This window comes from Chinchilla lanigera, unplaced genomic scaffold (assembly GCF_000276665.1).
Source record: "Chinchilla lanigera isolate Chin_1 unplaced genomic scaffold, ChiLan1.0 scaffold00040, whole genome shotgun sequence".
Lineage (NCBI taxonomy): Eukaryota > Metazoa > Chordata > Mammalia > Rodentia > Chinchillidae > Chinchilla > Chinchilla lanigera.
This window is the reverse complement of record NW_004955441.1, coordinates 4,421,892-4,435,967: the sequence shown is the minus strand read 5'-3', so window position 1 is coordinate 4,435,967 and position 14,076 is coordinate 4,421,892. Positions and strand designations below refer to the sequence as shown.

Below are 14,076 nucleotides of genomic sequence, written 5' to 3'. Positions count from 1 at the left end.
CTGTTGACTTAGGTGTGAATCTAGTTTCATACAAAAATCTGCAGGAATTTCAGCAGCGTGGGTAGTAGGTGCGGGAAAGTTCGCAGTTTGGGTCATTGACTGTTGGTCTAATATGTACCTCCTGTGGACTGTGGACTGCTTTGTGCTTTTTGGAACATAGGAAGTATTTGATTGGACCTTATTTTTGTCCTTAAAGACCAAGCATTTTAACCTAATCAACTTTCTTTTATCTTTTGCTTTTGAGTCCTAGGGCTCCCGTGAAAAGCATGGTGCTGCATACCTGTTCATAGTCCTAGCTACTCAGGAGGCTGAGGCAGGCAGATTGCTTGAGTCCAGGAGTTTAAAGCCATCTTGGGCAACATTGTGATTATATTATTTACTCGTATTAGACAAACATTTATGGACCCCCAAGTGTATTCCAGACTTGTGTATTAAGGATGCAGGGTAAATTTTCTCTCTCTAGGGACATGTTGCCCACAGGGTAAGGACTTTGATGACACAGCGTCTCCTGTACTTCAGTGCAGTGATTCTCAACCAGGCCAGTTTTGTTCTCCGTAGGGACAGGGTTGGAAAACACGTGTCATTGTTGTAATGGGGTGGGTGGAGAAAGGCAGCAGGGGCCATGGGGCGAGTGCTGCCGGAATCCTGTGAGCTGAGGCCAGAGGTGCAGGCCTGCATTCCCCAGCTCACAGATCTGCCCCAGCACGAAGAGCCACCAAACCCCACGTCAGTAGTGTCAGGGTCGAGAAACCCAGAGGGCGGTGTGGAGAGGGCTGTATCCCAGACAGCTGCTGTGTTTCTGTCTGACACTTGGGTGGCGGAGGCGTGCACATGTCACTGTTTCTCCTCATGTTGTTTCCTGGGCAGAGAGAGCAGAGAGTGATCCGTGCCGCCACCCGGAGGGGTCACGGTCACCCGGGAACCCGCAGGTTGTTCATTTGCTAACGCTAGAAGCCGAGGGAGAAAGCGGGAAGACAAGGGAGGAAGTAACCTGTGGAGAGGCTCTGCACAGACGGCTTGGTTTGCCTTTCTGAGGCATTGGCATTACTCAGAGACGGTCGGAAACCAAAAAGGGGCTCTAAAGTGTCAGGGAGTTACGTGCTCACATCTGTCTCTTGGAAGGGTCACTTCAGAAGTTCCGAGGAGAACTGGTTGGAAAGATACAGCTAAAGATACGGAGTGGATTAAGAGTCCTGTGCAGTCATTTACGTAAGAACTGAGCCAAGGAAGTGGAAGAAGAGATGGAAAAGTAGAGGGCTTCTGGAGGTGCTAAGGCTGCTGAATGGATGGTTGGGGCGCCAAGGGATGGGAGAGAAGTTAGGGAGGCTTGGGTTATTCATGACTGACTTGGGCGAGCATAGATAGAGCACGTCATCCCTTCTCCAAAGGAAGGTGGGCAGGTCTGGGTGGTCAGCAGCCGCTGCTCCTAGCACGGAGCCCGGTGTCTGCCCTCAGGGATGCCTAGCGAGGTTCCCATCAGCTCGAGATGCGACTCTTACGGTCCAAAGGCGAAGCCGTCCAGTGCAGCACACCCAGTGCACAAAGTGGGGAAGAGGAAGGGTCAGTGCCATGAAAACTTACAATTAGCGGGGATGTCACATAGACAAACGGAGTACTGTGTCGCATTCTCCTGGATAAGAATAACAAGGCTTCCTGCCGCTGGCCAGTTGGATTGCTTTTGGTTTTCTTCTCTTAGAAGACCTCCTTTATCGTTGTCCTTTGTGACTCATCTGGGATATGTATGTAATTCACGTCCGGGCTCAGTGTCATCGCTTCAGGGAGTTTTTGTCTGCCTTCCCAGCGTCTAGGTTTTCATTGCCTTAACTGTCTCATCAGTAGGACATGTGCTATCTGCGGTTATCTAGTTCATTTACTTGTTTCACTTTTTGTCCACCAGCGCATTGGGACGGCAGCTTAGGAGGGTGGGAAGGGCCTGACCGATGTGTTCACTTTGCATCCCCGTTACCTGGAAGGGTGTCTGGTTCCATAAATTTTAGAAAGAATGAGTAAATGAATGAGGTAGACAGTGCAGAAGGAGGAGCAGGTTCTTTCAGTTTCTCATCTGGTATGGGCAGATGAATTCAGGGTTGCATGTGATGAGTTTTAGGCCTATGGATAGTAACATAGACACGTCCAGTGGGCCGTTACACATACAGTAGGTGCAGATTAAACACCGTAGGTGCAGATGTCCAGGTGTCCACTGAACATGCAGACTTGAAGCTCAGGGAGGACATCACAGCAAAGCTGGCTAAGGTCGACTGAGCTCTTACCATGCGCCTGGAAAACGGATCTGTAGATGATGGAAGAAGGTGAAAACGTTGAGTGGGAATGTCCAAAAAATATGCATGAGAAAAAAATAGGAGCCGAACTCTGGGAACACTTTGCCAGCAAGAGATGAATAGTGAAAGAGGCACTTTTAAGAAGACGCAACGGGCAGGGCAAGAGCTGGGAGAGGAGAGGACGGTATTGAGACTCGGGAGGAAGTTCAGGGAAGGAGGTTCAGAGAGGTTAGGAACGTGCTGGTGGACGTCAGCCTCAAAGAGGAGATGGGAAAGAGCTGTTTCAAGAGATGCTGGAGAAAGGAAATAGGTCGAGGGCTTGGGAATTTAAAGTTGCCACTGGGGAAAACCCGGGTGAGAGGGAGAATCTGAGAATGTAGTGAAGGGAGAACGTGTTTTGTTTGTCGTTCTTATTTTCCTGTGAACCTTCTGGTCCTCCTGTTCTGTAATTGTCCCAGCGGGGCAAGAGGCAGCAGAGTCTTGCTGGCTGCTGCATTGCTTCCAGGTTCGTATCTCGGCACATGAAAGGCCTGGAGCCAGCGGGGCCTTGTCGGCTGTAGCCGGATGCAGCCGCTGTTAACAGCGAGGGCAGAGGTTCCACCGAGAGGCCTTTACTTCAGCTGCTTCACTGCCGTCAGTCCTTGGTGGTGTATTTTTCCAAGTTGCCCTGGCTTCCCATCTTTGTATTTTCCCCTTTCTACTAAGCCCGGAGTTCTGATTGCATCAAAGTCATCTCTCACAGGTAGCCAGGTTTCTAGTAGTTGAAATGCGTTAGCACTGTCCACAACTGCTTATTTAATTAGGAAAACCTGTATCACACGTTTCTGTTTTTGTTTTTTTGAGACAGGGTCTCACTTTGTAGTTCAGGCTGGCCTTGAACTCACTTTGTAGCCCAGGCTGGCTTCAAACTGATGGTGACCCTCTTGCCTCAGCCTCTCAAGTGTTGGGATTACAGGTGTGCACCACCACGCCCAGCTTTTCACACATGTATCTTATGAATTAAAAATTTGCATTAACATTCTCTTCTTTTTTGTGGCAAGAATTAGGTTTCTGGTTGACAAAGTACGAATACTATTTGGAACGTGTTGTCCAAATACAAAGTATACCTTTAATTTCCTAATACGTGAATTCTAAAACTTCTTATCTTGATTGAGATTTTCACATTTATGTCTAGCTTTAACATGCCTGTAGATAATGAAGCCAGATAATAGACTGAAAATAAGTATTTTTCCTCTTCGTTGCTTTTCAAAGGAAACATATTTGACAGACTTAAAAAAAAAATGAACCAACTTGTTTATTGAAAAATTGTTTCCCAGAATTTTTACTTCAGACTCAGGAGCCTAAAATGTCATCTCTTTGGATGATTTGTTTAAAAAAGAGAGCAAAGTATATGATATCATGCAAAAATCTACGAAAACTGTCGCCTGTAGTTCTTCCTCGTAAAAGTAGCCTTGTTCATCAAAGATGATAGTTTGGACTGACTACTCTCGACGAAGAGTAATCAGTCAAAATACCTTGACCAGACAGGCGAGTCTTGCTAAAACAGAACTGGCATGTAGGTCTGGGTCTGAGAGAGACCGGGCAGGGAAGACGATAGGGGAGAGAGGCAGAGCGGTACAAGCTGTCCCAGCATCTCGGGTGGGCCTCAGATTTCCGGTAACGCCGCTGGCTGATGTGCCTGATACAGAGGGGTGTGGTAAGCTCACCTGGCGCAGACCTTGTGGCATTCCTTAGCCTTTTGTTGTCAGGACTTCTCTGTATTCTTTTATAGAGTTCCCCAGAGACCTCTGTATGCACTATGTTGATCAATATTTACTGCTTTTGAAATGAAAACTAGTCCCATTTAAAATATGAATTCACTAAAAATACCAATCATGAATTCATTAGTTTTTTAAATAGTATCCTTTTATGAGAATGACTATATTAAAAAAAAAAACTAGTGAGAAAAATGTCATTGCTGTGCATTTTTGTCAATCTGTCTAGCATCTGGCTTAATTGAGGGCAACTAGATTTGCACATCTGTTTGTGTATTCAGCCTGTTACTTGAAATATTTCACTATAGGTCATGAGAGGTTGAGCATGAAAAAGACAAATTAACTCTTGATAGCATTAAGAAAATAATTTTGAGTTCATGGATTGCTGAGAAGATTTCAGGAACTGCCTGGGACGTACCTGGACCGCACTTTGAGAGCCACTGGACAGAACTGTACGTTTTTTGAGGGTGGGGAGCCCTGTCTTGGGCTCTTGGCTTCTCTCTAGGCCTGGTGAAATGGTCTGTATGTTGCCGCCTGGAATGTGTGTGCTGGGTCACCTTTCCCCTGTACAGTTTCACGGGAAGGAAGCAGCCTGTGAACCCGGCTGTGACTTCTTGTCGCACGGCCTTTCCCCTCCGTTAGTCATGCTGTAGGAATCCCTCTGCCGCCTTGGACACAGCTGCCATGGCGGCGCCACTGGACTCTTTTCACTGTGCCCGATGACATTGTAGACTGGTTACAAATCAAGATAAGTAGTTTAGGAAAAAACACTCTTTTTCAGTACAGTGAATTCTAGGAAGTCTTGGAGGTTGCTGGGAGAAAGAAGCTAGAATTGTTTCCTGGAAACGGAGTGGAAAGTCCACAGAAGTTTTAGGGGCTCCTCTGGTAAATAGGGTCCATGCTACCGCTCGGGGCGCGCACGCCGTCTTCCAGTTCACGTTTGCTGCACGAAGGCAGCGGCAGGTGCCTGGAGCGTGAGTGGGAAGCAGTACTCGGGCCTCCAGAGTGACAGCATTTTCATTTGCCAGATGTTAGGTTAGTGTTCTGCGGACGGATCAAGGATGTACACAGACTTAGGCTGAAAGTATGCATACTGTTGGTATTACGTTTTCAGACTTTTGATGAAACATAGGTAATATCTTTAAAATTACATAGTGAATTTTGTGTAAACAATGAGGTCTGCAATGATAGCATCTGTGTTGGAACAAATGTATCAGTTACATAGGAAAAATCTTCATAAATGTAGCATAAAAACACTGACTTATGCATTTGATTGGCAAAGGAATGGAAAGAAAAGCATTTTAGAAACGGCATGATTGTGTCTGCTTGATCTGACTGAGGAGTGGCGTTTTTCTAACTGCTTGTCTCTTGGGCACGTACGTCACCATGGTACACTCTTACTAACAGTCTGTGAATTTCTTTCTCTGTCCTTTTCTGCTGGGCCGTATATTGCTGCCTTTAGCGCTTCAGCATGGAAGGGATCTCAAATGTCATTCAGAATGGCCTCCGCCACACCTTTGGAAATTCAGGTGGAGAGAAACAGGTGCTCAGTTATTCTTATTTTTCCTCATTCTTTGCTTTTTGCATTTTTCTGTGTAAGTGAGGATCCTGGAAGCTGGAAGTTTTACTAATTTACTAAGACCACTGCTTAAAAGAGAGAAATGCAAGTTTATTATCTGTATAGCCTTAATGATGAGCAGAATTTCCCTTTGGGGAAAAGCATTTTCCAGGTTGGACAGAAGACTAAATACATTCTTAGGACAGGTTTCAGAGTTCCATTTCTCACTCCTGCCTTTAAACAAGTAGATGTTAACATACTGACGTGGTAAATTGCATGTATAAAAATATTTATGACAATAACTAGAATACGCTACTCTAATTCTAAAAATCTAGGCAACAGGATCTCATTTTAGGGGAAAGGAAACTAGATTTTGGTATCTTTGACCCTAGAGTTTTAGGTAAAAAACGTGTAAAAAATATATTTTCACCTACATTAAGTGAAAAATAAATTTTTTAAAAGGTACTAGGGATTGCACCTGTGGTCTTCACACTGAGCTACGTTCCCAGAAGTTTTTAAATTTTAAAGACAGATCTCACTAAGTTTCCCAGGCTGGGTTTGAACTTTGGATCCTCCTGCCTCAGCCTCTCAGAGTGCTGGGATTATGGGCATGTGGCACCATGCCCTGCTTACTTTATAAAGCACGTTATGTAGTCAGCAAGTGAGTTGTCTACCAAATGGTCACAAAAAGTCATTCACACGAAGTTACACATAGTGTGATGATACAGTCACACGTGCAGCAAATTGCTTTTATTTACATTTTTGTGCAGCGATTAAAGTGCTCTCCTGAACACGGGCAGCAGCTATACTAATGAATGTGCTTAAAATGACCCCTCACCATTTGATATTTTAACTTCAAAACTCTTTTAAGTTAACTCTTAAGTGAAGATGAAGAAGAGTTACAGACTGTAGCTCTTGCGTAGTTAAATCAAATCCCTAGAGTTCACTGAAAGTTCTGTGTGTCCCTCGGAGGAAGCAGTTGATATTAAAGAGGGCGGATTCACACTGACCTTCGCAGTTTACAAAGGGGACCCATGAAGGGATGGGTGCATTTTTATTTTTAATCTGGTGCCACTCACCTCTAACCCACAAGATGGAAAAGTAACATCTAAACAGGGCAGGGCAGCGGGCAGGGAGTGCCGAGGGCACTGCCACCAGGCCCTCGGGCCAACATGGCGATTCCTGGTGCTTCTCCAAGGTGCTTCACGTGTGCTGTGAGCAGAGCCCCTGGAGGGCGTTTCTAGATTTTGCAGATGTTCTTTACAGAGAAACCTAGCTGGTTATACACGAGGACTGCGCCTTGGAGAAGTCTATTCCACAAAGATAGTGGAACACTTAAGTTTCTTAAAGGTTGGGCAATTCACCTGTACTGCTTTTCGGGACCTAGGTTACTATTAACCGATCCCCGTTATCTTGTTTTTCAGTTTTGACTGGGTAAGACCCAGTGTGGGTTAGGAGTAGAGCTCAGGGCTAGTGCTTGGGACTGAGCAATGGATCAAGCTGAGGAGATTCCAAGTACAAACCACTAACTTTCCCCAGCAGGGTGTGCACACGGCACTCAGCTGTGTTTTGTGGGGAGGCGCTGGGCGCAGGAGAAGCTGGACAATAAGTTTTGGATTATGCTTTCATGTGATACAGCTTAGGACAGTTCTGATGCTTGTGAACCTTTGCAGATAGCGAACTAGGCAGTCTGTCTCGATTTGAATCATTAATTTTTACTATTTGTTGCCCCTTTAGGCCATTTTCTCCTTTAACTTTTCTCATTTCCTTTAATGTCTAAAAACACTTGTAAATACTTACACAGTAATTTAAAGTAATAACACTCATACGCTTCTGAAATTATTTGGATGTGTCTTTGTTAGCTCCTGGAAGAACCTGTTACGTATTTTTTAAGATTATCATGTTACCCATATTGACTGTTTTGTTTTGCCAGAATATGAATGGTTTTGAAAGAGAATTACTTGGTTGTTGGAAATTATTTTTTGTGAATGTGCATAACAGTTTATGTTTTTAGTTTAATTACAGTTTTTAAAAATGTGTTGGAAAAGGTAGAAGGAGAATGTTAGATAAGACTTTAGAAATGTATGAGTTGAGCAAATCCTCTTCAGACCTAGTCCTATGAAAGTTTCAATAACTGAAACGTAAAAAAGTGGTTCCTTATGTTGACCCAAAGTTTGTATGACGCAATAGGTGGGCAAAGCATTATGCTCCAGCCGAGTGAGGCCCACGCCTGCATTTGCATTACCAAAGCAGCTCGTGTTTCATGTTATAAAGTAGACCTTCTGGTCATTGTATCAACTTTTTTTGTGGGTAAGTTAATTCAGATTTAAATGATGCTTTTTTCTTTTCTTTTAATTTGGCAGTATTTGACAACAGTCATTCCTTATGAGAAAAAAAATGGACCACCATCTGTTGAGGATCTTCAGATATTAACAAAAAGTGAGCAAAGACAAAATTCAGCCGTTACCTTATTTGCTTTTTGCAGGTTCTTAAATCCTTAGTTTTAGCTGTCCAGACGTCTTGTCTTATTTTGTCAGTATTGGATAGTAAACTGTGGATGTCATTATTATTAGGAGAATGAAACAACAACAACAAAAATTGACCAGAACATCAAACACTACACTAACTCTAGTGTCCAGTTGTAATTTTTCTGTTTTTCCTATTTTTTTGAAATATTTATGAGGTCAAGTTTTGGGGAAAAATGTAACTTGCATCTCCGGCGAAGTGCTTTGTGTATCTCATGCGGCTGTAGCTGTCAGGAACTGATTAGGAGAGATTTAGGAAGAGCATTCTCCTTTCTTATGGCTGTACAGCCCAAGGTGGTAGTTACGGGTAGAATATAAATTGACAGTGACATTTTAAGAACATGCATCCATTCAGCAAATACTCGGTGAAGGTCTGCTCTGTGCCATTTTCTTCGCACTTGGGATACTTTAGTGCACAAAGATATTTCAGTTTCCAGGAGCCTGCATTTTAATATCATTCAAGAAATTTATGTATTATGTTGGGTATATGGTAGGATAATGGTAAATGAGCATGAACTTCTGGTTCTGTCCCTGTTATTTTCAGGGATACTGTTAGAAGTCACTTAACCTCTCTTGCTCACACTGAAAAATTAGTATAACAAACATTTGCTACGTTTAGCTCACAGTAAATGAATTGTGCATGATGGGGAGTAATTCAGAGTCAGCCCTTAAAATGAAGGGATTGAATTTGCTAATCATCTAAGTTCTTTGTACTTGTAAATATTTATGATAATTGTTAATTAGGAGGGACCCAAGTGAAAGAGCATTGTGTAGATGGATATGAACAATTGATGTTATTTTGAAAATTCAGACATGGGGGGATGGGCAGGGGAAGAAAGGATGACAGTATCGTATGCACCACCTGACTGCCTGTGAATGTTAAGCATTTATTCTGGTGAACACAACTTAAAAAAACAGATTATATTTACATATTGATAAATCAAGGGACACCAGCCAATCCAAGCTGAAAAATCAAGCGAGCCGCTTAATTTTCAGGAAGAGCTTACAAATTTGTTAAGTGTCCAAGATCACATGGAGGATGGTTAACTGTAGGGCTAGGTCTCTTAATTCTTTGGCATTTCTGCTTTTAATAATGCTGGCTTTTGATAGGTCATTTTTAAAAATAGATATTAAAACATTGTAAAACACGATTGAAAATGAAACTACCGAATATAATAGTCCTCCAAGGAAGGGCGCGTTAAGTATTGCTCAGAGGCTAGGGATTACTGAGAGGCCGCCTTCTCAGATCAAGGACACACCAAAGTCATTGCAGTTCCATCATCAGAATGTCCTGGGGCTGAGACTTAGACGATGTCCTCATAGACTGACATGGTTGGAATTTGTGGAATCTTTGGGTGAGAGAATGTCAAAGTTAAGACGGGTACCAGGAGGTATTGTGAAGACAGTGGATGGAAGGGTGACTTTCGCTTTGAAAGTTAAAAAAAAAATGGTTCTCTCTTGAAAAATTTGGAGAGGACTTGTGCGCCTTCTGCCACTATCTATAGATGAAGCTCAGAGCAATGCCCCCTGGAGACAACAGGGTTCGTAGACATGCAGGCTTCCTTGTAGAAGCTCTTAGAAGGGGATCACGGATGCACTGATAATAGTAATGGGAATTATATTGGTGCTATTCATTATGATTTATACTAGACACTCGTGTAGGTCCTTTACATCTATGTAACTTAGTCTTCATCATAAGGCTTTGAGATAGATCTACTTGTTACGCTCATTTTATGGATGAGGAACCAGATGCACAGAGCTGGTAGGTCACAGAAGTCAGGAAATAGTCGAGCCAGAGCCTAAGCCCAGGAAAGCTGCTGTGATAGTTACACTGTGCCGCTTGTCACGTATCTCAGGAAAGTAGTAGAGTATTTTCATCAGGATATTCTGGAGGAAGTCTGAATTGGCAGTCACCGTACAATACTTGTGTGTGTGTGCTGCTTTAGCAGCACGTATATGAAGTACTTGTTTGGGAGCTTATGTTTACCTAAGTGGTCTGGATTAAAAACCCAAAACCCAAACATTATACTCAGTGGCTGCTTTTTCTGTTTGGGTCTTTATTGAAAAGACGGGGGCTGGGGATCTAGCTCAGCGGCACAAGTGTCTGCCTGGCACGTGCAAGGTCCAAGCTCAATTCTCAGCACCAAAAAAAAAAAAAAGGACAGATTTGTCAGGCTGGGGTGTAGCTCAGGAGAACACTTGCCTCGCATGTACGAGGCCCTGTCTTTGATCTGTAGCACCAACAAAACGAGACAAATCACAGCAACACAACACAAGTCAAGTTTCCCTTCAGGATGAGGTGTCTCCCTGGTTCCTCCCCAGTGAGGAGGAGTAGTAAACTCTCCAGTTCCTGGTTCACAAGACAGACAGTGCTGAGGCCCTCCTGATCCCCATCAGAGTGCACTGTAGTAGTAGTTCAGTCTAGTATTTCCTCTGACAGAGTGGAGGTGTCATGTAAATGGCCCACTTCCTTTTTTCTGCCTCCCATGTTGTAACATTTTAAATCCGGGAAGAAACTCTCGGGAGTTCCTCAGTTTGTTGAGCTTTTACTTTTGTATTCTCTTACCCAGAAAATAACCTTTAATTTGCATGATTCATTTACTTAATATTAAGACTGCAGTATTTAAAATGAAGTATTACTTTCCATCTGAGTTTTAAATTGTTACTGTTCTTCTTTCTTTTGCAGTTCTTCTTGCCATGAAGGATGATAGTGAGAAAGTTCCGAGTTTGTTAACTGACTATATACTGAAAGGTGAGTTTTAAAGTGGTGTAGATACAGTGGCTGGGGAGTTTTGATTTGTCAGTTAAATGTATCGTTTTGCTAAGATTCAAAGTGATTTCTAAACATATAATTTCACAGTCTTACTGTGTGGAGTGAGGATAAATGACTGGCATATGCTCTGAATATCATTGTCATATAACATTTAACTTTCATCTGCGGTCCTGGGCTAGAAATACTTTCCACAGCCAAACTGTGAGCATTGAGGGAGGCAGGAAGAGCACGAGGAAGCCGTCGGCGTAGTTACGTGGGTGTCAGGGTAGACCTGTTGATCCTGGGGGCCTCGAGAAGCAGTCTCTGCCATCGTGGGGCAGCAGAAAAGGAAGGACAGATCATCAGTGGGCACAGGTGGAGGAAATGCTCAAAGCAGTTACCAGTTTCAAGGGGGACACAAAGGAGATGGGTGTGGGGGGCCCACGGGGGAGGAGAGCATACAGAGAAGGACTTCCAGACGCTCGACAGTGAAAGATGGGTCATCAGTGTTAGGAACAAGATCAGGATCGCACAAGATGGGACCCTGAAGGCAAAGGCAGTGGAGAAGTGAAGGGGGTCACTGCTGAGCAAGAGCAGAAGTGTGGGTGATCAAGAGGGGGCCGAAGCACTCAGGCAGTACAGGCCAAACTGATACTTCTCAGTGAAATGATTTTTTCTAAAGCAGCAATTACTTAGTGCAACAGATTTTGAAGGCATCACAAAATGCGCCCGAGGCAAGGGGCTCAAAGTGAACAGTGCAGGGGTCTCACTTATGAGCCCGGATGTGAATGTAAAAACTCCAGCCAGCGTTAGTGGGGTGAACACGGGAGAAAGACTGTATTAACACCGCGTTTGAATACACCGTTGTTTTCCTGATGGGCGGCTTTTTCTCCCTATGAAATTCTGATTTTTTTTTATACCTGACATCTTTGTTTGCTTTTGTGTTTTGCTAGCATTGGTATGAAAGCTGGATTGTTCAGAGGTTTGTTCTTCTAGATGTGGAACAGGAATGAGACAAACACAAAGAACATGTCTTAGTTTAATTATAGTGGAGCCCCTAGGGCGCTGCCAGGAGGTCCAGAGAGTGCGCTTGGGAGGAATTTTGTAGCTCTCTTAACATTTGTCTACATGGAGGGACGTTAGGTCCCTGAGAGCACTGCGCTGGGATGGGGGCACGGGGCAGGGTGATTTTTAATTCTTAACTCAGAAAGCCTAGGCGTGTAACTGTGACCCATCTTGCATGCCTCGGGAGGCAGCATCTGGCTAGTTCTGCCCCTGCTCAGCTGCTGGCTCCTGTCTGTAACGCAGTTCCATCTGTCCTGTCCCTGCTTCTGACGAGCTGTTGCTGTGCATGTGTGACGCTTTTGTCTTGGGTCTGTGTCGTGAGGACCGGGTGGAAAGGAAGCTGGACTCACTCAGGCAGGGGCTCTGTGGTCCGGAAAATGCAGATGTTCAGGTCTGGGTGGGTGGGCCTGATGTGGGATAATTAAAAGCGCTCTTTTCCACCTACCCTCAAAATGCACAGCCTGTCAACTGGCCCTCTTCCCTGAGGACAGTAGGACACTACCCGGGAGGGGGATTTTGCTCAGGGGGATAATACTCCTTCCCCTTGTGTGGCTTGTCTGTGTCACTGTCTTAATACAGATGTATGGCTTGGCTGTCTAAATGTAATGTACGTAGTTTTAATGCAAAGATCAGAAGTGAAAGAAGGTGAAGCGGCTTCATTTGGCAAGGAAAGTAGGATGGGTGCTGTGTGGCTAATTCAGCATCTCCTCACGCCTGCCTGGGTATCCCACTCAGCCTGCTGCCACCCTGCCCCGTCTTTGGCTGTCGTGCTGCAGCCCAGAAATGTAGGTATGGCTGCTGCTGTGCGATCCTGGGTAGGAGAAAAACTGTGCGCACAATCTTGTACCCTTCTTTGACTTCATGAGGGAGCCTGTGTGCCGTGTTGCAACCCTCATGGTCTAGGGCTCAAGGGACGGGCTTATGTCGATCTCTGAGTGATACCCTGCGAGACATGGCCTTTGAGTGTCTCATTTCTGGGCAGTTCCGTTGTGTCTTGAGAGTATTTCTCATTGTTGGGTGTAGCTTCTTAGACCATTTAAAAAACTTGACTATTACCGATCCTTGCATTCCTCATTACTTAACGTCTTCATTACCTCATTGCTTCTTATATACATACTAAATGTATATAAAGTACACATTTGATGTAAATGTAGACAAGACACATTTCTTCCTAAAAGTTTTCTTTTTTATTCTAGTTCTGTGTCCCACCTAGAGCAGCATTATGGAGCAGCTTTATCTTCCGTGGACTTCGATTTCCTCTAGCATTATTCTGAAAGCTGGCCACCGTGTCCTTCCTGCCGCGGGAAACCCAGCGCACCGAACCTGGGTCTGTGCCGCAGTATTAACAGATCGTGACTTCACTAATGCTTTGTTTATAGAACCAAGAGAACTGCGGCATTCAAATTCTCGAGATGGGTTTTCGTCAATCTGCTAACAATTACGAACTGTTCTCTTAGTAGAGAGTAATATTAATTGTGCATGTGCAGGTACAGTTTTCTAGTAGGCCCGCTGAGTTTGTACGGCTTTCTACTTCGGAATTGCACTGAAGAAGTAGCGTGAAGCTGAGGGATTTATACTTCAGCTGTTCTTCAGTGATGGCAAGAACACTGATTTTTGTAAGACACCTGTCAGTATAAACATTGCCTACCAGTATTGTCCAGAGAACAAAAGTTAAAGTTCGTGCTGTTTTGAAGATGCAACACCAGAGTAAGCACTACTTTGGCTCCTAGGGAACACCGGCCTCGGTGGGTGACGGATCTGGTAGCCTGCGGCTCATTTCCCCACTATGCACTCTCACCGTGCAGTTGCGGCTGTCGGGGTCTCGCGTTCACTTCAGCTGTGCTGTGTCTTATGTGTCTGTGAAAAGTGTACTTTAAAAGGAGCTTGTATCCTTCATGGTGCTTAAGAAACTACGCTGCTGCACTGCCCGCGCAGAACCCGTGACGGTTCTGGGTTTTGTCCCTGTGTGTGGCCCCCGTTTCCCATCTTCCCTGCAGTACTGATTCAGACACAGCTACTCGTGGACATATCGCTCATCGTGAGCCGTGTTGCCAGTTTCAGTCAAGATGATGGTATTTAATAAATGTAAAGATAATATACTCAAGAGCCTTGAGTTTGTTTCTTTCCCTCTTTGCGGTACTGT

The 14,076-nt window shown here is 44.3% G+C and overlaps 1 protein-coding gene across 2 annotated transcripts in view; it reads left to right on the top strand.

Moving 5' to 3' along the window:
• The window catches only part of Fez2 (fasciculation and elongation protein zeta 2 (zygin II)), a gene marked incomplete at its 5' end in the record, with an annotated part of 34,135 nt that extends 20,103 nt beyond the window's left edge, over nucleotides 1-14,032 (top strand). Inside the window, 4 exon segments of one of the 2 annotated variants that reach the window (XM_013517614.1) lie at nucleotides 5,496-5,576; nucleotides 7,955-8,030; nucleotides 10,803-10,868; nucleotides 13,130-14,032. In XM_013517614.1, coding sequence (XP_013373068.1) covers nucleotides 5,496-5,576; nucleotides 7,955-8,030; nucleotides 10,803-10,868; nucleotides 13,130-13,146 — 240 coding nt within the window. 2 annotated transcript variants of the gene reach the window in all.
• Between the last annotated feature and the right edge of the window lie 44 nt (nucleotides 14,033-14,076).